Genomic DNA, 19,455 nt, shown 5'->3' with positions numbered 1-19,455 from the left:
TTCCTCTCCACCCCCTCTGCACCCCTGCTCTGCCCCATCCCCGTGTTCCCCCCCTGTGTCCCCCCCCTTCCCTCCACCCCTTCCCTTCTCCTGGACTCCTTTCCCAGCACCCCCACCCTCACCCTCCTCACTTGGTGCCGGGGTCACCTGGACCTGGGGACCCCCTCGGCATGCGGGTCACCCCACCACTGTCCCCGATCCCCCAGAGGCACAGCCAGACCCCATCAGGGCCAGATCCTGGCAATGCCAACCCATCACCAGCTCCAGGGGATGGGGGACCTGGTGGGGGACAGGGCTGGAGACAGAGGTGACGCATCCCAAGGGGATGGCAAGGACAGGAGCACCCCAACAACCACATTTATTAGAGACCCAAAGTGAGGACAGTGGCAACACCACCAGTATTGGGGTCCCAGTGACACTATCAGTGTTGGGGTCACAGTGACACCATCAATATCAGGGTCACGGTGACACCATCAGCACCTGGGTTATGGTGGCACCATCAGTGTTGGGGTCACAGTGACACCGTCAGCATTGGGGTCACAGTGTCAGTGAGGGGATGGGGGGGACCAGCCCCAGCCACCCCATCCCAGCCCTGCGCACCCCAGGGGTGCTGGGAGGGCGGCTGCACCTCCCACTTGTGTCCCCAACACCAGGAATGGCGGGATGGGGGGACGGCCCGGGCCCCCCTGTCCCTGGGCCAGCCAGGCTGTACCCCCCCGGGGTGGAGGGGGGTGTCCGTGCTTACACCTGTGTGATGATCTCGCCGTTCTCAGGCACGTAGACCTGCACGGGCACGCCGTTCGCCGAGTGCCGCAGGACGTGGAGCTGGGGCACCTGCGTGGAAGAAGGAACCCATGGGTGCCACCATCACCCTTCACACCACGGCACATCCCTTGGGGACACGGGGGTGGGGTGTTTGTGGGGGCACGGCTGCAGGTCCCAGCTTGCTCAGCATGGGCCGTGTTTGTGCCAAGGGTGCAGCCATCCCGGGACACCATGCTGGGGCACCAGGCTACTGCATGCACCCATCCCAGCAAGATATCCCAGGTGAAGGGGGGGCGATCTGGACCCCAAAATGTCTGTAGGGACACCCCTGCACAGGGGACCCCAGTGCTGCCCCAGGGACCTGCGTGGCACCTAGTGATAGAACCCTGGACCTACCTAGAGGGACCTCCAGAAGGTCCCAGACCTGCTTCAAGGGACCTTGTGGGTCTGTGGTCCTGGGCCCAAGACCCTGCAAGACCCCAGTCCTGGTTGTGGGACCATCTCTGGATTGCAGTCCTGCCCAAGGGACCCTTCTGGGACCCTAGACCTGTCCCAGTAGGACCTTCACCTGTCCTGTTCCAGGGACCTGCCCAGTTTTGGCCCCAGCGGACCCTCATGAGACCCCAGCTCTCCTTCCCACAGTCCCCTCAGGACCCCAATCCTCCCCCTGGGACCCACTCAGGACCCTGGTCCTGCCCAAAGGGATCTTTCTCCTGCCTCAGGGAACCTTGTGGGACCCCAGGCTTGGCCTGTGGGACCCTGGACTTGCCCATAGGGACCTTCAAAGAGATCTTGGTCCTGTCCCCAGGACCCTTCTGAGACCATAGTCCTGTCCCAGGGACATTCATGGAACCTGGACACCCATGGGACAACAATTCTTCCCCATGGACCCCCTCAGAACCCCACTCCTGCTCTGGGGATCCTCATGGGACCCCACCAGAGCCACCCATAACTGAACCACCTCAGGGTGACAACTCCAGTCACCCCCCAGGGCAGCACCCAGGGGGTCCCTGCATGGGGACGCACATTGTAGTGTCCCCAACACCCTGATGTCCCCACACCAGCTGGACCCCATGCCTTACCTGAGCCCTCACCAGGACTCCACGAGGGACGGTCACGTCCCTGGTGGTGCCACCACGGGGTCCTCGAAAGGCACCTTGCCGGTCGAGGGAGTGGGGACGGGCACCCCGCAGCTGGGCGCGCTGGTGCCATGACTTGAGTTCCTCGGTCACAGTCGCCTTGGAGATCCCCCGGCTGCCCACCGGCGCGTAGTCCTTGAGCGAGGGCGTGCGCACGATGCGGCTGTGCGAGGGCACCAGGCGTTGGTAGCGCAGAGGGGCCAGATCCTGCTCGTAGAGGAAAGCCGGAGGGCCGGAGGGTGGCAGGAACCGGTGGGCACCCCGCTGGTAATAACCGGGTTCGACGAGAGGTGGTAGGACTGAGGGGCGCAGGAAGGAGACGTCGGGGCTGCTGCTGCCCGGGGAGGTGGCGTGGGAGACGCTGGAGAGATCGGAGATGCTGTCATCGGAGCCAGAGCAGCATGTGGGGCCAGGGGTCGGGATGCAGGAGGTGGGCACCGTCACCGTGTAGTACGTGGGGCGCCGGCGGGGTACGGCGCTGCGGCCACGTGGCTCGCCAGGCTGCCAGCACGATTCCACCCTGCGGGGGGGAGGGCTCTGGTGACCCTTCTCCTCGCCACCCGCCCAAAAGTCAGGGCGCAATGGGAGGGTGAGGGCTGAGCACCCCATGGGTGCAGCGTGCCAACGGGGTCAGCTCCAGCCTCCTCCCCGTGGGGTTGGCTCCAACCTCCCCACAGTGAGAGCTCCATCATCTCCACAGGGTTAGGGCCATCCTCCTCCCATGGGTTTATCCAGCCTCCTCCTCCCAGGGTTTAGCTCCATCCTCCCCATAGGATTAGCTCCATCCTGCTCCCCATGGATATACGCCAATCCTGGACACAGGGGTAGCTCAAACCTCCTCCCCACGGATTGTCCCCATCCTCCCTGCAGGATTATCTCTGTTCTCTTCCTCGTGGCTTTAGCTCCATCCTTCCCTTGGCATTATCTCTGATCTCCTCTCCATGGGGTCAGCTCCTCCCTCTCCACAGGGCGGCACCATCTCTCCCCCTGTGGGATTATCTAGAGCTTCTTCCCCACAGCTTTAGCTCCATCCTCCCCATGAGGATATCTTTATCCTTCTCCTCATGGAGTCACCTCCAACCTCCTCCCTATGGGTTCAACTCCTTCATCCTCCTCCCATGGGGTTATGCCCCTCCTCGGTGATTGATTAGCTCCATCCTCCTCCCCAGAAGTGTAGCTCCATCATCTCCATGAGGTTATGTCCATCCTCCTCCCCACAAGTTTAGCTCTACCACCTCCACGGGGTTATCTCTATCCTCTTCCCCACGAGTTACTCTCATCCTCTTCTGCATGGATTTAGTTCTGTCTCCATGGGGTCATCTTCACCCTCTTCCCCATGAGGTTATCTCTATCCTCCTCCCCACAAGGTTATCTCTGTTCTCCTCCCCATGAGTTACTCTCATCCTCTTCTGCATGGATTTAGCTCTGTCTCCATGGGGTCATCTTCACCCTCTTCCCCATGAGGTTAGCTCCGTCTTTCTCCCCATAGTGTTACCTCCATCCTGCCTTGCAGAAGCCCTCGTCCCCCCTCCGCGTGCACAGAACATACCTCAGGGACTGGGACTGTCCCCGCCGGCCTGATGGCTCCGGGGTGCTGGGAGCACTGGAGCCTGCCTGCCGGCACAGCACCAGAGTCCTGATGGGGACGAAGCGGTAGGGAGGGACGTCCTCCATCCTGTGTACCAGCTTGGCTGCAGGGTCAGGGCTGCCGGGGACCGAGGGGACAGGGAGGATGGCTGGTGGGGACCCGGGGTAGCACCGAGAGCCCTGGGTTTCCCCATCCCCGATGTCTATGGTGGTTTTTTTCCCCTTCTCGTAGGGTCTGTCAAGGCTGGTCTCCTTCCAGGGGCTGGAGGGAGCTGGGGAGGACCCCGACTCCTCCGCCTCGGTGGGCTCCTCGGGCGATGGGGACCCCCGCAGGGTGGCAGGTCCCAGCAGACGTGTCTCCTCTGCGGCAGAGATGGAAGGTTGGGATGGAGAGGACACAAGAGGGGCACCCAATGCCCCCCGCCCTCCAAGGTCCCTGGCATCCCCCTTACCCTCCTCCAGCAGGATGGTGTCCGACAGGGAGCTCTCATCAGAGGCGCTGAGCTCTGTGGGGCAGCGGATGGGTGAGAACAGTGCCGGTGCTGCCGATGGGTGCCAAAATGCTCCCACAGCACCCGCCGCCACCCAACGCGTCCCCAGAGGCCTCCGCTCTCCTTCTCCCACACCGCCTGTCCCGACACGCTCTGGGACGGTGGCGGTACCGGCCAGGCCGGCTTTGCCAAGCTGTGTTGCCGGTGCTGCAGGCAGCTCCCAGCCTGCCCAGGCCAGGAGGAAGGAGGGGTGCCGGGCAGGTTTGGGGGCACCAGGTGGGAGGGAGCCAGCACCACCATCTCCCTGGGGGTGATGGAGCCCTGGGAGGGAGGCAGGGATGGAGCTGAAGTCGAGGCACACGCTGAGGCTGGTGGGGGCTCAACACCGGCACAGGGATGTGGCAACCGGGGCCGTATCCTGCCAGCCTTTAGGATGCACTCGCTGGGGATGGTGGATCGGGGAGCAGTCGTGGGGTGCACTCAGTAGCGGGGAAGTCTTGGGGTGCATTCGTGGGGTGCATAGAGCAAGGAGTGGGTGCATGCACGGAGGATGAAGTCTTGGGGTGCACTAACAAGGATGCAAGTCCTTAGGGATGAGGTATTAGGGTGCAGTCAGGGGGGTGCAATCATCAGGACTCGTGTGTCTCAGTGCAGTCAGCAGGGATGAAATATCAGGGTGCATTCATTGGGAATTCCATGTCAGGGTGCACTCATGAAGATGCATTCAAGAGGGATGAAGAACTGGGGGGTGTTCACCCCAAATGGGGAGAGCATATCAGGGTGCTCCCACCAGGGCTAGAGGCAGTGGGGTGCATTCACAGGGAGAGCAGACTGGGGTGCACGCACCAGGGATGGCATTTCGGGGGGGGCGTCCAGGGGGATGCACCCACTGGGGATGGGGAATTGGGGTGCCTGCACTGGGAACGGTGTATTGGGGTGCATCCAAGGGCAGGGGGGGGTGCTTGCATCAAGGGATGAGGAATTGGGGTGAATATACCAAGGACACCCAAAAAAGCTGCACCCATTTCTGCCTCCCTGACCTCCAGCATCCCCCAAACAAGGCACCCCCAGCCAGGGGGCTCATGGGGGGCACACGGAGGGCATGAGGGGCTCACCATCGGCAGCACCGATTCCACCGCCAGCAGACAAAGGCCGTCGGCCAGCCAAGAGCCGTCGCTGGTTGAGGATGTTCTCCAGGTCCTTCAACTTCTGCTCCTCCAGCAGGGCTGCCGTCTGCCGGCGCTTGCGGAGCCGCTTGCTGATGTTCTCCTCGCGGCAGAGGCGCCGGGCGGCCTTGGCGATCTGCAGCTGCAGCGCCAGGTCCCGCTCCAGGGTGCTGAGCGGGTCCTGGGGACGGAGGGGGGACACACTCGGCACCCAACCACTATCGCCACACTTGCACCCCAACGAAGGCTTCACATAACGAGGGGGGCTACGGAGTTCTCCCATGGGATGGGAATGGTGCCATCTCTGGGTGACGCTTGGACATCTTCCATGGCTCTGGGATGGGATGGGATGGGATGGGGTGGGATGGGATGGGGTGGGATGGAGAGGGGTCCCCACTGCTGCCCCACTGCTTACACCCCAGGGAGTCCCTCGCCTGTCCATGCAGGATGAGGGTCTCATCCAGCTTGAAGGCAGCACCAATCCCATGGGATGGTGGCACCTCTCGGGGATGCTTGGACATCTTCCACAGCTCTGGGATGGGATGGAGGGTTCCCCACCGCCCACCCCAGGGACACCCCCACCCCCCCTGCTTGCACCCCAGGGAGCCTCTCACCGCCCCGCGCAGGACAAGGGTCTCATCCAGCTTGAAGGCAGCTCCAATCCTGCGTCGGACCTTGGGGGGCTTCTCGCCAGCTTTCAGGGGGTACTCGCGGGGCAGCGTCCCTGTCAGCTCCTGGGGACAGCACAGGGACACTGAGCCACTGTCGTGGGGAAGGGAGGGGGTTCTGGCAGGGGGTCCCTCCGGCCCCACTCACCGCCTCACGCAGGCAGAGCCGCCGCAGCTCCTGCACGCAGCCCTCCAGCTGGGCCTCCAATGCCTGCTGCTGCCGGCGCCCCGCCTGCGCCCGCTCCTTCAGGGGCGACACTGGGCTGTCGGGGCCTGGGGACGGATGGATGGACAGGCGGACGTCTGCTGAGATGCACTCAGACTGCCCCATTCCCCACCCCCAGCCTCCCTGACTCAGTTTCCCCCAGCCTCCTTGCCCCAGTTTCCCCGAGCCTTTCCACCTCAGCTTCCCTCAGCCTCCTTGCCTCAGTTTCCCCCAACCTCCTTGTCCCAGTTTCCCCCAGCCTTTCTGCCTCAGTTTCCCCCAACCTCCCTGTCCCAGTTTCCCCCAACCTCCCTGTCCCAGTTTCCCCCAGCCTTTCTGCCTCAGTTTCCCCCAACCTCCTTGTCCCAGTTTCCCCCAGCCTTTCTGTCTGTTTCCCCAGCCTCCCTGCCTCAGTTTCCCCCAGCCTCCCTGCCTCGCTTTCCCCCAGCCTCCCTGCCTCAGTTTCCCCCAGCCTCCCTGCCTCGCTTTCCCCCAGCCTCCCTGCCTCAGTTTCCCCCAGCCTCCCTGCCTCGCTTTCGCCCAGCCTCCCTGCCTCAGTTTCCCCAGGCCTCCCTGCCTCAGCTTCCGCCAACCCCAGAGCAGGCAAAATCAGTCACGAGCCCTTCCCCGCACCCCCTGCAGCAGCACCCATGGGTGCTCACACTCCCCTAGCCGAGATTTCCCGGAGCAGCAAGGTGGGGGGGACAGGACAAAGGGAGGGTTTTGCCCTGACTCAGCCATCCCTGAGCGGAACTCAGCTGAGTCAAACCCAGCTCAATGCCCCCCCCACTGCTCTTGGGTCCCCCCAGAACTGGAGAAACCCCCCCGTCCCCCCCTTTAAGGAGCTTTTGCGTGTCTTCCATGCACCGAAGTGCCCCATTCTCAGCTTGGGGGGGGGGGTCTGGCTGTAAGAGCACACGTGAGGGACAGGGGCGCCCCAAGACCATCGCCCCCCCAGCACTTACCTGAGTGCAGCGTGATCCCGCTGTCGGTGTCGCTCACCTCCCCCATGCCGAGCCGGAACCCTATGGGCAACAGCGGGGAGACAGCACCCATGGGTGCCCCCCCACCCCTCCCAACCCCCAGCATCGCCTCGTCCTTCCCGGCCACAGCAATGGCAGCAGGAGCAGGAAGGTGAGGCCGTGTTTGCTTTCCCTGCCTCCTTGTAGGTCCTACAATAAACAAAGGTGTGCGCACACGTGTGTGGCAGCCGGGGCTGCTGGATGGGACCCCTCCCGGGGGCAAAGGTGGTCGGGGTGGGGGAGCCTCTCTCCCGCCTCGCTTGGTTTCACTGGGCGCCTCTCCCAGTTTTGATTTCTTTTCCGTCTGGGCTGGAGGCGGCTCCCAAGGTGGGAGCGGCTGCTGGTGCCGGGAATGCGGGTCCCACACAGCACCCCTGAGACCCCTCTGCTCTTGGGGAGATGAAAGGAGGGGGTTACTCACCCCTGGATTTGCGTTGCATTCACCCTCACTGTGCCTCAGTTTCCCTACGCCGCTCCTCGTCCCACTGGGGAAACTGAGGCAAGGAAGGGGAAGGGGCTGGAGCCCATGGTGAAGCTGAGGGCCCAAGCCTTACCTGGGTGCTCGCCACCGCTGCCGGCTCTGCTGCGCCCGGGACACAGGGACGTGCTGGGACTTGAGGAGAAGGGGAGGAGCGGGTGAGCAACACCTTCCCAAGCCGCCGGCAGAACCCGCGCCCGCAACGCCCCACGCGCATGGCCTCCACCCCACCACCACGGGAATCAGCACGGCGAGGATGGCCTGGCAAAGCAGACTGCGGTGGCATGGAGGGCATGGAGAGCATGGTATGGCATGGAATCATAGGATAGTTTGGGTTGGAAGGGACCTTAAAGATCATCCAGTTCCAACCCCTGCCATGGGCAGGGACACCTCCCACTGGATCAGGGGCTCCAAGCCTCATCCAACCTGGCCTGGAACCCCTCCAGGGATGGGGCAGCCACAATGTCCCTGGGCACCCTGGGCCAGGGCCTCCCCACCCTCATGGTGAAGAGTTCTTCCTTATATCAAGCCTAACTCTGCCCCTCTCCAGTTTGTACCCGTTCCCCCTTGTCCCGTCCCCACAAGCCTTTATGAACAGCCCCTCTCCAGCTTTCCTGGAGCCCCTTCAGGTACTGGAAGGTCACTGTAAGGCCCCCCCAGAGCCTTCTCTTCTCCAGACCTAACAAACCCAACTCTCTCAGCCTGTCCCCATAGGGAAGGTGCTCCAGCCCTTCGATCATCCTTGTAGACTTCTCTGGGCCCATTCCAACAGCTCCATCTCCTTCTTATGTTGGTGATTCCAGAACTGGACACAACACTCCAGATGAGGTCTCACAAGAGAGGAACAGAGGGGCAGAATCCCCTCCCTCCCTGCTGGCCACGCTGCTTTGGATGCAGCCCCGGACACGGTTGGTTTCTGGGCTGCGAGCACACATTGCCGCCTCATGTTGAGCTTTTCCTCCCCCAGCACCCCAAGTCCTTCTCCTCAGGGCTGCTCTCAATCCCATCATCCCCCATCGTGTACTGAAAACAGGGATTGTCCTGACGGAGGTGTTTGATCCGTGCTATGGTACGGTGTGGCATAACACATCCTGCCCCGCGATGCCGTACCTCGCGCACAGCGTGGCACAGCGGGTCACACCACGTCACATTGCTGGGTGGAGGCGCCGTCCCCGGTGCCACTCGGGGCCAGGCTTAGTGCAGGGACCACAGCCCATGTCGGGGACATGTCCCAATGCTGGTGTCCCCACAGCACCGGGGATGGGCATGGACCCAGCCCAGGTGGGCGATGCTGCCCTGGCACTGCCACCACTGTCCCTTCCCCGGAGCAGAGATCTGCCGGGAGCTGAGGCTGTCCTTGTCCCGGTCCCCATCCCTGTCATGTCCCCAGGCAGCAGGGGATGGGCGAGGGGCAGAGCGGGGCTGTGCCAGGGCTGTGCCATGCCGTGGGAACAGCCTGCTGCGGCCACCGGTGCAGTGCAAGATGAATCAGGGTGGCAGACGTGGGCGAGTTGGCCACATCCTGCACCGCTGACAAGCGGCAGGTGGTGGAAAGTGTGTCTCAGCCCCCACGGGACCAGGACAGAGGGCAGCGTGCAGGCGGCGGGCAGGCAGGAGAGCAGCTGCGAGCATGCAGGCAGCAGACATGCAGGTGGGTGAGATGCAGGCAGGGAACGGGTGGGAAGGGCTGCAAGCAGGGCAGGTGCAGGGCAGGGTGCAGGAAAGAGAGGTGCAGGTGAGGATGCAGGCAGGATGCAGGAAAGAGAGGTGCAGGTGAGGATGCAGGCAGGGTGCAGGAAAGAGAGGTGCAGGCAGGGCAGGTGCAGGGCAGGGTGCAGGCAGGAGATGTGCAGGAAAAGGTCTGCAGGAGGGACAGGCACTGCAAGCGTGCACACCGCAGAGGTGCAGGTGGGTGAGATGCAGGCAGGGGTGTACGCAGGAGAGGTGCAGGCAGGGAGCAGGCAGAAAATGCTGCAAGCAGGGCAGGTGCAGACCAAGGGTGCAGTCAAGGTGCAGAATGCAGGCAGAGGAGATGCAGGTGAGACACAGGCAGAGTGCAAGCAGGAAGCACTGCAAGCAGGGCAGGTGCAGAGCAGGGTGCAGAGCAGGGTGCAGGAAAGAGAGGTGCAGGTGAGGATGCAGGTAAGGAACAGGCTGAAAGCGCTGCAGGCAGGGCAGGTGCAGGGCAGGGTGCAGGCAGGAGATGTGCAGAAAAAGGTCTGCAGGAGGGACAGGCACAGCAAGCGTGTAGACCGCAGAGGTGCAGGTGGGAGAGATGCAGGCAGGGTGCAAGCAGGGGAGAAACAGACCAAGGGTGCAGGCAAGGTGCAGGCTACGGGCAGGAGAGATGCATGGGAGATGCAGGCAGGGTACAAGCAGGAAGCACTGCAAACAGGGCAAGTGCAGAGCAGGGTGCAGGTGAGGATGCAGTTGAGGGTGCAGGTGAGGATGCAGGCAGGGGAGATGCAGCAGCAGAGCCAGCCCCAAGCAGATGCAGGCAGGACTGCAGGCAGCACTGCCCTGCCCCAAACTGCCCCACACCTTCCCCTCCACCCACAGGTCCCCGATGCCCCCAACCCCCTGCGTGATTTTTAGGGGGGGTCTTTTATGCATCCCCCTTGCCCAGCAGCACAAGAGGAGATGACACAACAGGAACCCCAACAGTGCAAATAAAGGGGGCCGGTTCAGAGAAAAAAAGGCAGATTTGGAGAAATAAAGGGTTTTTTTTCTCAGTGTGTGTCCACACCGGGCAGAGCTGCTGGCAGTGCCCCAGGCAGTAAGTACCCCCCCTTTCCCCCGGCGGCATTTCAGGCTCCGAGACTGAAATATACAGTTAGTGATAAGGGTAAATCTGTATTAATTGGGATTAAATTGGAATTAAAGCCATGCTCCTACTCCGGAAGCAGTGCCTTGTGCAGAGCATCCTGGGGGGGGTGATGGTTTTATCCTGGGGGCCGGATCCTGCCTGCACTGAGGCTGCAGGGAGAGTGCAGGGTGGCAGCTCCCTTGGGGATCACAAGTTGGACCTGGATTATGGCTAGGGACCAGGTGGGACAGCAGGGTCTGGGGTGGCACCTGGGGACGCTGGGGAGCAGGGTTGGGGACTCTCTCCGAGGTGGTCCCGTGGGACCCCCGGTGCCGCCCGGAGCTGGGTCCCGCTCCTGCGCCGGGGGCCGGGGGGTGGCTTGATCCAGATCCGGACACCAAAGAGGAGGCTGGAGTCCGTGGTGGAAGAAGGGACAGTTGCACCGGGACCTGTCCCCGGAGCGCGGGGACATCGGGGACGGCAGCGTCCATCCATCAGGGCGTAGACCAGGGGGTTGACGCAGCTGTTAACGAAGGCCAAGCAGGTGCTGCCGGCCACCACCCACCTCAAGGCCACCTCCTGCCCCTGGGACAGGACCAGCGTACCCTTGGCGAGGAAGAAGAGCAGCACCTTGCAGGTGTTGAGGGGCAACCAGGAGCAGAGGAAGGCTGCGACGATAGTGACAATGGCACGGTGGGAACGCCGGATGCCCCTGCCCAGACGGACATGGCGCTGGAGCCGACAGTAGATGGAGCAGTAGCAGAAGGAGATGACTCCCAAGGGCAGGAGGAAAGTGAGGAAGACCATGGCCAGACTGAAGTCCTCTCCATCTTCATCCCAGCAGTCATCCCCATCTAGCCGCCGGTACACCAGGGACGGGGCACCCAGGAGGAGTGATGCTGCCCAGATGATGCCGCACGTGATGCGGATATGCCTCTGTGAACCCATCATCTTGGTGTCCAGCACCTTCTTGATGACCAGGTAGCGCTCCATGCTGAGGGCGGTGAGGAAGAGGATGCTGGAGCAGCGGTTGACTGCGATGGCATAGCTGCTCACCTTGCAGAGCCCTTCGCCAAGTGGCCAGCGGTTCCCCCGTGCTCCCGCCGCCACCCAGAAGGGCAAAGTGCAGATGAAGATGACATCAGCCACCGCCAGGTTCAGCACAAAGGTGTCCACCATCCTCTTGTTCCCCCTCCTCTTGGCCATCAGCACGATGACAAAGAGGTTCCCCATGAGGCCAAGGAGGAAGATGAAGGAGTAGAGGATGGGGATGAAGATGGTGGTGAAGATGACCTCCCACCTGGAGAAGACCTCCTGGTTCACCGTCATGTTGGTCACCAGTGGATAATCGTAGTCAGCTGAGCCGGAGAGCTCCTCAGGAGCCATGGCGGTGGCCGGGTGCCCTCCTTGGTGCCCGGGGTGGTGCTGGCCGCGCCCGGCAGTTGTGTTGTTGATGTGAGATCTGCTGAAAAACAGCATCTTGCACTTCCTTTCCAACAAGGCAAGGGCTGTGGGGTGGAAGGGGCAGGAGGTGAAACGCGTTTAATTTTGGAAACAGAACTAAAAAACACAATGAGAAGAAAGAAACACCCAAAAAAAAGAGGGGGGAGAGGAAGATCGGGGGTGTGAAGGGAGGCTCTGTGCCACCAGGTGATGGCTGAAGGCCTTGGATAGACACCAACCTGCATCTGCGCTGGTGGGATTGCCGCCAAATCGAGCCACCGGCCACCAATCTGCCCTGCAGCTCTGTGACCGTGGTTGCCCTCCATCCCCACCACGCAACATCAACCCAAGCTAATGCCACCCCATCACTGTCCCCAGCACATTTGCACTAAGAAAACCAGATGAAAACCTTTATTTTCTTGACTTTTTGGTGTCAGAGAGTGCCGGAGCAGGTGCCGGTTGGGGTGAGAGCGTTGCCTGCCGTGGCCCCACGCCACCCCCACCTCTGCCAGCTCATTCCAGCCCTGGCACGTTGGTTCTCACCGCTCTGGGGACACCGAGGCAGCAGCACCACGGCCGCCTCTGACCACGAGCTCTCCAAAAATGACGGTGCCAGACACCGTTCCCAGCGCCGGGATGCGCTGGGATGATGGTGCCCGGTGCGCTGGCACGGGGGTCCCGGGGGAGAAGCACGTGCTCTGCCAGGCCAGGTCCTGCTCACGTCTGCTGGGCGCCCGGCTCCACCAGGTTCATCTTCCTCAGTCTGTCCCGCACCAGCAAGAACTCAGGGCGAGGATCTGGATCAGGCCCCGCTGCTGTCTCCCGCTCGTGCTGTGGCCACGGTGGGGTGGGAGGGGTGGCCATGGGTCCCAGGTTGGGTCCCCTTGGCTGCCCCCATCACTCACCCGTCTCCTGACCTGGGCTCCATCAGCTACCTCCATCTTCTGACCTGAGTGTCCCATCTCCTCCAGCCACCCCCACCACCTGGCCGTCTTCTGACTTGGCCTAGGCTCCCTCAGACATCCTCACAGCCTGGCCATCTCCTGACCTGGGTGTCCCATCAATCCTGGGTTCCCTCAGCCATTCCATCACCCAGCCACCTTCTGACCTGAGTGTCCACCAACCCAGGCTCCCTCAGCCATCCCCACAACCTGGTTGCCCTTGACCATCTCTTGACCCATTTCTTAAATGCAGTCTCCCTTTGCCACCCCTCCAAGTCAAGCATCCCTCGGCCATTCCTCAACCCAACTGTCCCAACAGCCATCACCCAACTGTCCCCATGACCTGGACTCTCCCAGCTGTCCCCTTGGTGTGGCATCCCTAAATCACGCCCAAATCTGTGGGGCAACAAGGAATGGATGGGGTTCAAGAGAGGTTGGATGAATGGATGGGAGGATGGATGCAAGGATGGATGGGTTGATGCATGGCCAGATGCATGGAAGGGTGGATGGACAACTGGATGGTTGGATGGATGGGTGGATGGATGGATGGATGGATGGATAACGGGGAGATGAAGGCAGAAGGGCTGGGCTGGATGCAGTGATGGAGGGCTGTGACAGACGTATGGGGACAGAGGAACAGCACAAACCTCCTCAAGCCTCTGGTGGCGTTCCCTCAGCTGCTGCTCCAGGTTGGAGGGGGGTCCTTGCATCTCCTCCCTCAGCTGCCTGAGACGCCGGCCCTCCAGCACCCGTGGGAGCTCAGCCCTGTGCCGGGGCAGGATACCCCTGCGGGGACAGATGGATGAACTCCAATAGGACTACCTCACCTGGCCACCCAGCTGGGGACCATTCCATTCCATGCCCTGGGTCCCATCCCTACTCACCTGCTGTGGCTGAAGAGCAGCTCCCGGTGCAGCTCCCGGTGGCTCCGGGACTCCCGCATTGGGTTTGGCACTTTCCTGGGCTGGATGAGGCCCCTGTGGCCATCAGTGGCCATGTCCGGGGAGAGGACATGACTCCCATCATCCTCTGGAGGGGTAGCAGGGATCAGCGGGGATCAGCAGCGGATGGGGTCACCAAGAAAAGGGTCACCAAGGAATGGGTCACCAAGGAATGGGTCACCAGGGTATGGGTCGCCAGAGGATGGGTCACCAGGGACAGGGGTCATGGGTCGGAGAGGATCACTTGGGACAGGGTCTTTGGGGGACTGGATCACCATGAGGGATGGGACAGCCTGGGACATGGTCACTAGGGGCTGGGGTGATGCTGCGCAGCTCCCTCACCCAGAGCCACTTGCCAGCACAGGGCAAGACCCTGGACACCAGTCCCCACATCCCCCAGCATGGGTGTCTCCTGCTGTCACTGCCCAGGGTCCTCTCACAAGGTCACCCAGCACCTGGCACCCTCCAGGATCCCCATCTCCAAGCATCCCTGTCCTCAGGCCACCCAATGGTCTTTGTGTTCTCCCATCATCCCTTGGGGTCCTCCTTATCCCTAAAGTCCCCACCACCTATTGGATGCCCATCATCCCCAGGTCCCAATTGTCCTTGGCATCCTCGTCAACCCCAGGTCCTCACAAGAGTGTCCCTATCACCCTCAGTTCCACATCACCCCTAGGCTACCCATCACCTCCAGGACCCCATCACCCCCAGGACCCCATCACCTCCAGGTCCCCATCACCCCGACGTCCTCATCACCCCCAGAACCCCATCACCTCCAGGTCCCCATCACCCCGAAGTCCTCATCACCCCCAGGACCCCATCACCTCCAGGTGCCCATCATCCCTGGGGTCCCCACTGTCCCTGGCCCCCCCATCACCCACAGCATCTCCATCCCCCACAAGTCCCCATCCCCTCCAGGTCCTCATCACTCCTGCAGTCCCCACGCCCCCCAAGTCCCAATCACCCGTGGTGTCCCCCATCCCCTCCATCCCCACCCAGCACCCACCCAGCATGGCGCTGCTCCTTGGGGCTCTGTCGTCCCCCTGGTGAAGGCAAAGAGCAGGGTCACAGTGGGACACTCAGTCCCTGGCTCAGGGTCCTCCCTGGGCTGGGGACACGGCAGGGGACACCGCCTGCTCCTCACCCCCATCCCCAGCATAGGAGGGGGCACAGCCATGGGTTCGGCTGGACATCCTCTGTCCCTCCATGGCTGTCACCCTTGGTGTCCCGCGGGAGCTCAGGGCTGGCTGGGTGCAAGGGAGGGAAAGGAGAACGGATTTTCCCCGTTAACTCTGGAACCTAAAGATGGCAAGGTATCCCCAGGCTGAGCACTGGGGGTAGCATGGAGCCAGCCAGCACCCATGTGGTACCCGGGGACAGGTCTTGGGGTGCCATCTGTCCCCTCCCACCCCCAGCACGGCAGACGAGGGGGTCCAGCCCAGGTCTGGAGGGGTCCCCATGCCCCAGGCAGCTCGGCTGCCACCACTCACCCTCCTGCTTTGCAACAGTCCCATGGTCCCGCTGCCCGTGCGCCCCGTCCACGCGCCGCGGGGGGACACGTGCCAGCTGCACTGAGCCCCACCGAGGGCCCCATGCGCCCCACCGGGGACCGGGACGGTGACGGCAGCCCCGCTCTGGTCAGCAAAAGCCATTAAGCCCTGGGATTAGCGCTGGCACGGCCGAGGGACATGGGGACACGTGTCCAGCACTGGTGGCACCGTGCCCGCGGGGATACACGGTGGGCACTGGGGGCTGCTGGGGACACTGGTCTTACTGGGAGTACTGGGGGCTCCTGGGGACACTGGTCTCACTGGGAGCACTGGGGGCTGCTGGGGGCACTGGTCTCACTGGGAGCACTGGATGCTGCTGGGGACACTGGTCTCACTAGGAGTACTGGTCTTACTGGGAACACAGATATCTGCTGGGGTTACTGGTCCCACTGGGAGCACTGGGATCTGCTGGGGGCACTGGGGTCTGCTGGGGATACCAGTCACACTGGGGTTATTGGTCTCACTGGGGGCACTGGAATCTGCCGGGAACACTAGTCTCACTGGGGTCTAGTGGGGATACTGGTTCCACCGAGGGCACTGGTCCCGCTGAGGGCACTGGGATCTGCTGGGGGCACTGGTCCCACTGGATTATGGGGGTCTTGGGGGCGCTGGGAGTTACTGGGTGCCCTGGGGGTCAGCTTGGAGACAGGGCTTCTGGGGGACACTGGGAGGGGGACTAGGAGGCACACAGAGTTACTGGGGCATTGAAGGTTACTGGAGGGACTGGGATACTGGGTGCACTGGGGGTTATCGGGGAATCTTGGATTACTGGGGGCCTGGGTTACTGGAAGAGCAGGGATGGGGCCTGGGTACTCAGAGTGAGGGGAAGATTATGAGGAGAATGGGAGTTACTGGGAGGACTTGGGGTCACTGGGGCCTGGGATGGGGACTGGGTGCACTGAGGGGCTACTGGGAGGACTGGAATGGGGACTGGGTGCACTTGGAGGTTACTGGGGAGGCTCGGGGTCACTGAGGCCTGGATGCATTGGGGGTTTACTGGGAGGACTAGATGCAGTGCTGGTTCCTGGGCACGCTGGGAGGTTACTGGGAGGACTGGGATGGGGACTGGGAACCCTGAGGTGTTACTGGGCAGACGGGGACGGGGACCGGGAACCCTGGGGTGTTACTGGGCAGACGGGCACAGGGACTGGGCGCCCCGGGATCAGCGCAGCCGCCGGGGCGCGCAGCAGCCGATCCTGCCGCTCCCCAGTCGGGGCTCGATTGAGGCCGCCTGCCCGGGCTCTCTCCCTGCCTCGCGCTCGGCCATCGGCTGCTCGTGCCTGCGGGTCCGGCGCCGCGCTGGCGGCGGGGGGCGGAGGCCGCCGCCATGACCAACGGTGAGGGGGATCGAGGGGGGCCTGGGGGGGCTGCGGGTCCCATGGAGGGGGCTGGGGCCTCGGGGAGCCTTTAGCAGGGGATGGGGGTCCCATGGAGGGGGCTGGGGCCTCAGGGAGGCTGGGGTCTCTGGGCGGGGTGGGAGGCTGGGGGCTGGGATCCCCTTGGGGGCCTCTGAGCAGGGGATCGGGGTTCACTGAAGGGTTGGGGTCGCCTTTGGAGGGGGCTGGGAGTCTGGGGGGTTGTTAGGGCCGGGGTTGGGCCCCCCTGGGGGGGGGCTGGGGGTGTTGGGGTCCCATGGAAGGGGGGTTGAGACTTCTGGGGGAGGAGACTGGGGGAATGGGGTCCCCTTGGGGGGTGGGATCTCTGGGGGTACGGAGCCTCCAATGGGGGGGCTGGGGTCCCTTTAGAGGGGGGATCGGAGGCTTCTGGAAGGGCTGGGGTCCGGTTTAGGGGGAGCTGGAAGTCTAGGGGTCATTAGAGCCGAGGGCTGGGGTCCCTCTGGGGAAGCTGTGAGATTGGGGCTCTTAGGGAGAGGCTGGGGTCCTCTTGAGGGGGCTGGGGGCTGGGGGGGGTTGTAATCCCCTTTGGGGGGCTGGAGTCCTCTTGAGACGGGCTCAGAGGCCGGTGTCCATTTAGGGAGGGAGCTGGGGGCCGGGTTCCCCGAGCTGGGGTCCTTTGGGGGAGCTGAGGTCCCCTTGGGGGCTGTGCTGGGAGGCCGGGGGGGTTCTCTTGCAGGGCGTGTAGGGGGGTGGGGGTCTGGTGTCGCCTGGGGGCTTGGGGCTGGGATCCTCTTGGGGGGGTCACTTGGAGGCTGGGGTGTCTCTTGGCAGAAGGGAGAGGCTTTGTAGGGTGCTGAGGCTGGGAAGGTTCTTTGTGGGGGGCTGGGGTTGGGATCTCCTTTGGGGAGTGGGGGGACAGGGGTGTCCATTGGAGGCAGCTGAGGCTGGAGTCCCCTTGCAACAGGTCTGGCATGTCCCTTGTGTTCCCCGTTGGGGCTGGGGCCCTTTTGGGGTGCACTGGGACGCCATGGGGGTCCCTGGGGCGTTCAGGGTCCTTGGGGGCCTGTGGCCACCCCCTGATGCCCCCGCAGTGTATTCTCTGGACGGGCTGCTGGCCTTCGCTCTGCTGCTGGTCTGCACCTGCGCCCACCTGCGCAAGGTGCCACGCCTGCGCGCCTGGCTGCTCTCCGAGAAGCGCGGCCTCTGGGGCGTCTTCTACAAAGGTGAGTGGGGGCGCGGGTGGGGTCTGGGGATGTGGGGGACTCCCCACAGGCCCCCTAGACTCACCTCTCTCTGCCCCTGACCTGCAGCCGCCGTCATCGGCACTCGCCTGCACGTCGCTGTCGCTGTGTCCTGTGTCCTCATGGCATTCTATGTCCTGGTGCTGAAGTGACTGTGCCAGGAGTGACGCTGGCAGCCAGAGACCCCGGTGCGGAGAGCTGCAGACACCAGTGTCAACGAGACTCTGGTGCCGACGGCCAGAGACCCCAGTGCTGAGAGCTGGAGACACCGGTACCGACGGCCAGTGACCCCAGTGTCAACAAGACCCCGGTGCCACTGCCAGCCGCGCCCCTGCCCCACATGGCGAGCCATCGCCTGGACACGCCGCGGTGGGAGCCGCTTGGGCACCTCTCAGCTGGCAGCAGTGGGGTCTGTGGCGAGGGGCTCTGCGTGCCAGCCCCACAGCGTGCAAGGAGATCCGGCCGTGCCCTGTGAGCACCTTCTCCTGACACCAAACACTGTGTCCTGGTGGGACCACGGCCTCATGTGGCGCAGGGGGACGGGGGGCTGCACGGCTGCCCCTCACCAGGAGGGTGGGGGTCCCCCGACGGAAACTACGGGATTCAGACCCTGTGGATTGTAAATGTGGGACCACAACGTGCAAATAAAGGGGAGGCTCCCGTGTGGCAGCACTGGCTCCATCCTGGGTGCAGGGGGTCTGCGGGGCCAGGGGCTGTGAGGCAAGGGGCTACTGTGGGATGAGGAGCTGCTGTGGGGCCAAGAGCTGCCCTGGGTTAGGGGTTACTGTGGAGTTGATGCCCATGAGTTGGGGCTACTGTGGGGCTGACACCCGTGGGCCTTGAGGCTGCTATGGGGCTGACACCTGTGCCTTGGAGGAGTGCTGTGGGGCTGGGGGCTGCTGTGGGGATCACACTGTGTATTGGGGGACTGCTGTGGGGCCAAGAGATGCTGTGGGACTGACACCCATGGGCCTTGAGGCTGCTATGGGGCTGACACCTGTGCCTTGGGGGACTGCTGTGGGGCTGGGAGCTGCTGTGGGGCTGATACCAGTTGGTTGGGTGCTGCTGTGGGGCTGACACCGTTGGGGCATGAGGCTGCCATGGGGCTGACACGTGTGCATTGCGGGCTGCTGTGGGGCTGACACCCATGGGGCTTAGGACTGCTATGGGGCTGATGCATGTGGACTGGGGACTGCTGTGGGGCTGGAGGCTGCTGTGAGGCTGATACCCATGGGGCTTGGGGCTGCTGTGGGGTTGACACATGTGGATTGGGGTCTTCTGTGGGGCTGGGGGCTGCTGTGGGTCTGATACCCATGGGGCTGCTGTGGGGCTGACACATGTGGACTGGGGACTGCTGTGGGGCTGAGGGCTGCTGTGGGGCTGATAGCCGTGGGGCTTGGGGCTGCTGTGGGGCTGACACATGTGGACTGGGGACTGCTGTGGGGCTGATAGCCGTGGGGCTTGGGGCTGCTGTGGGGCTGACACATGTGGATTGGGGTGTTCTGTGGGGCCAAGAGCTGCTGTGGGACTGACACACATAGGGCTCGGGGCTGCTGTGGGGCGGACATATGTGGATTGGGGGCTGCTGTGGGGCTGGGGGCTGCTGTGGAACTGATAACCAGTTGATTAGAGGCTGCCGTGGGGCTGACACCCCTTCTGTGGGCTGGGGGCGGCG

At 63.3% G+C, this 19,455-nt stretch overlaps 4 protein-coding genes across 11 annotated transcripts; 1 reads left to right on the top strand and 3 right to left on the bottom strand.

Moving 5' to 3' along the window:
- Positions 1-272: 272 nt before the first annotated feature.
- Positions 273-7,742, bottom strand: INAVA (innate immunity activator). Of its 4 annotated transcripts, none has more exons than XM_054087957.1 (9): positions 7,598-7,742; positions 6,987-7,433; positions 5,965-6,089; positions 5,763-5,882; positions 5,098-5,329; positions 3,944-3,997; positions 3,454-3,853; positions 1,848-2,424; positions 273-834 (listed from the first exon to the last, which is right to left on the bottom strand). In XM_054087957.1, exons 2-9 carry the CDS (start codon positions 7,108-7,110, stop codon positions 742-744), a joined length of 1,725 nt encoding a protein of 574 aa, XP_053943932.1. In that variant the 5' UTR covers positions 7,111-7,433; positions 7,598-7,742; the 3' UTR covers positions 273-741. The 4 variants fall into 4 exon arrangements, with proteins under 4 accessions (XP_053943932.1, XP_053943930.1, XP_053943929.1 ...); XM_054087955.1 differs by lacking the exon at positions 7,598-7,742 and adding an exon at positions 7,465-7,498 and having other exon boundaries at positions 275-834; positions 6,987-7,046; XM_054087956.1 differs by having other exon boundaries at positions 276-834; positions 6,987-7,046; positions 7,598-7,659.
- Positions 7,743-9,388: 1,646 nt separating this feature from the next.
- GPR25 (G protein-coupled receptor 25) lies at positions 9,389-13,490 on the bottom strand. 4 transcript variants are annotated; one of them, XM_054087961.1, is made up of 3 exons: positions 13,359-13,410; positions 10,958-12,533; positions 9,389-10,850 (listed from the first exon to the last, which is right to left on the bottom strand). In XM_054087961.1, exons 2-3 carry the CDS (start codon positions 11,804-11,806, stop codon positions 10,464-10,466), a joined length of 1,236 nt encoding a protein of 411 aa, XP_053943936.1. In that variant the 5' UTR covers positions 11,807-12,533; positions 13,359-13,410; the 3' UTR covers positions 9,389-10,463. The 4 variants fall into 4 exon arrangements, with proteins under 4 accessions (XP_053943936.1, XP_053943937.1, XP_053943935.1 ...); XM_054087962.1 differs by having other exon boundaries at positions 9,389-11,789; positions 13,359-13,490; XM_054087960.1 differs by having other exon boundaries at positions 9,389-11,835; positions 13,359-13,467.
- Positions 12,488-13,708, bottom strand: LOC104062315 (protein FAM107B-like). Its single transcript, XM_009564359.2, has 3 exons — positions 13,596-13,708; positions 13,359-13,497; positions 12,488-12,601 (listed from the first exon to the last, which is right to left on the bottom strand). The coding sequence occupies exons 1-3, from the start codon at positions 13,706-13,708 to the stop codon at positions 12,488-12,490; spliced, it is 366 nt and encodes a 121-aa protein (XP_009562654.2).
- A 2,690-nt stretch (positions 13,709-16,398) lies between these two features.
- On the top strand, positions 16,399-18,449 carry TMEM167B (transmembrane protein 167B). Of its 2 annotated transcripts, XM_054087703.1 has the most exons (3): positions 16,399-16,539; positions 17,631-17,762; positions 17,850-18,449. In XM_054087703.1, exons 1-3 carry the CDS (start codon positions 16,530-16,532, stop codon positions 17,930-17,932), a joined length of 225 nt encoding a protein of 74 aa, XP_053943678.1. In that variant the 5' UTR covers positions 16,399-16,529; the 3' UTR covers positions 17,933-18,449. The 2 variants fall into 2 exon arrangements, with proteins under 2 accessions (XP_053943678.1, XP_053943677.1); XM_054087702.1 differs by lacking the exon at positions 16,399-16,539 and having other exon boundaries at positions 17,446-17,762.
- Positions 18,450-19,455: the final 1,006 nt, after the last annotated feature.

The sequence above is a fragment of the Cuculus canorus genome, chromosome 24 (assembly GCF_017976375.1).
Source record: "Cuculus canorus isolate bCucCan1 chromosome 24, bCucCan1.pri, whole genome shotgun sequence".
Taxonomy (NCBI): domain Eukaryota; kingdom Metazoa; phylum Chordata; class Aves; order Cuculiformes; family Cuculidae; genus Cuculus; species Cuculus canorus.
Note: the sequence above shows the minus strand (reverse complement) of the source record. Positions and strands in the feature narration are given on the sequence as shown.

Excerpts from the sequence above, each read along its gene's own strand:
- TMEM167B (XM_054087702.1), top strand. The coding sequence starts at position 17,567 with ATGGGGGTCCCTGGGGCGTTCAGGGTCCTTGGGGGCCTGTGGCCACCC. Across the intron at positions 17,763-17,849 it reads CTGGGGCGTCTTCTACAAAG|CCGCCGTCATCGGCACTCGC; the intron begins GTGAGTGGGGGC and ends CCTGACCTGCAG.
- GPR25 (XM_054087960.1), bottom strand. The coding sequence starts at position 11,806 with ATGCTGTTTTTCAGCAGATCTCACATCAACAACACAACTGCCGGGCGC.
- INAVA (XM_054087957.1), bottom strand. The coding sequence starts at position 7,110 with ATGCTGGGGGTTGGGAGGGGTGGGGGGGCACCCATGGGTGCTGTCTCC. Across the intron at positions 6,090-6,986 it reads CGGGATCACGCTGCACTCAG|GCCCCGACAGCCCAGTGTCG; the intron begins GTAAGTGCTGGG and ends ATCCGTCCCCAG. Across the intron at positions 3,854-3,943 it reads CACCATCCTGCTGGAGGAGG|AGGAGACACGTCTGCTGGGA; the intron begins GTAAGGGGGATG and ends TCTCTGCCGCAG.
- LOC104062315 (XM_009564359.2), bottom strand. The coding sequence starts at position 13,708 with ATGGCCACTGATGGCCACAGGGGCCTCATCCAGCCCAGGAAAGTGCCA. Across the intron at positions 13,498-13,595 it reads CTGCTCTTCAGCCACAGCAG|GGGTATCCTGCCCCGGCACA; the intron begins GTGAGTAGGGAT and ends CTGTCCCCGCAG. Across the intron at positions 12,602-13,358 it reads GCCACCAGAGGCTTGAGGAG|CACGAGCGGGAGACAGCAGC; the intron begins GTTTGTGCTGTT and ends CCGTGGCCACAG.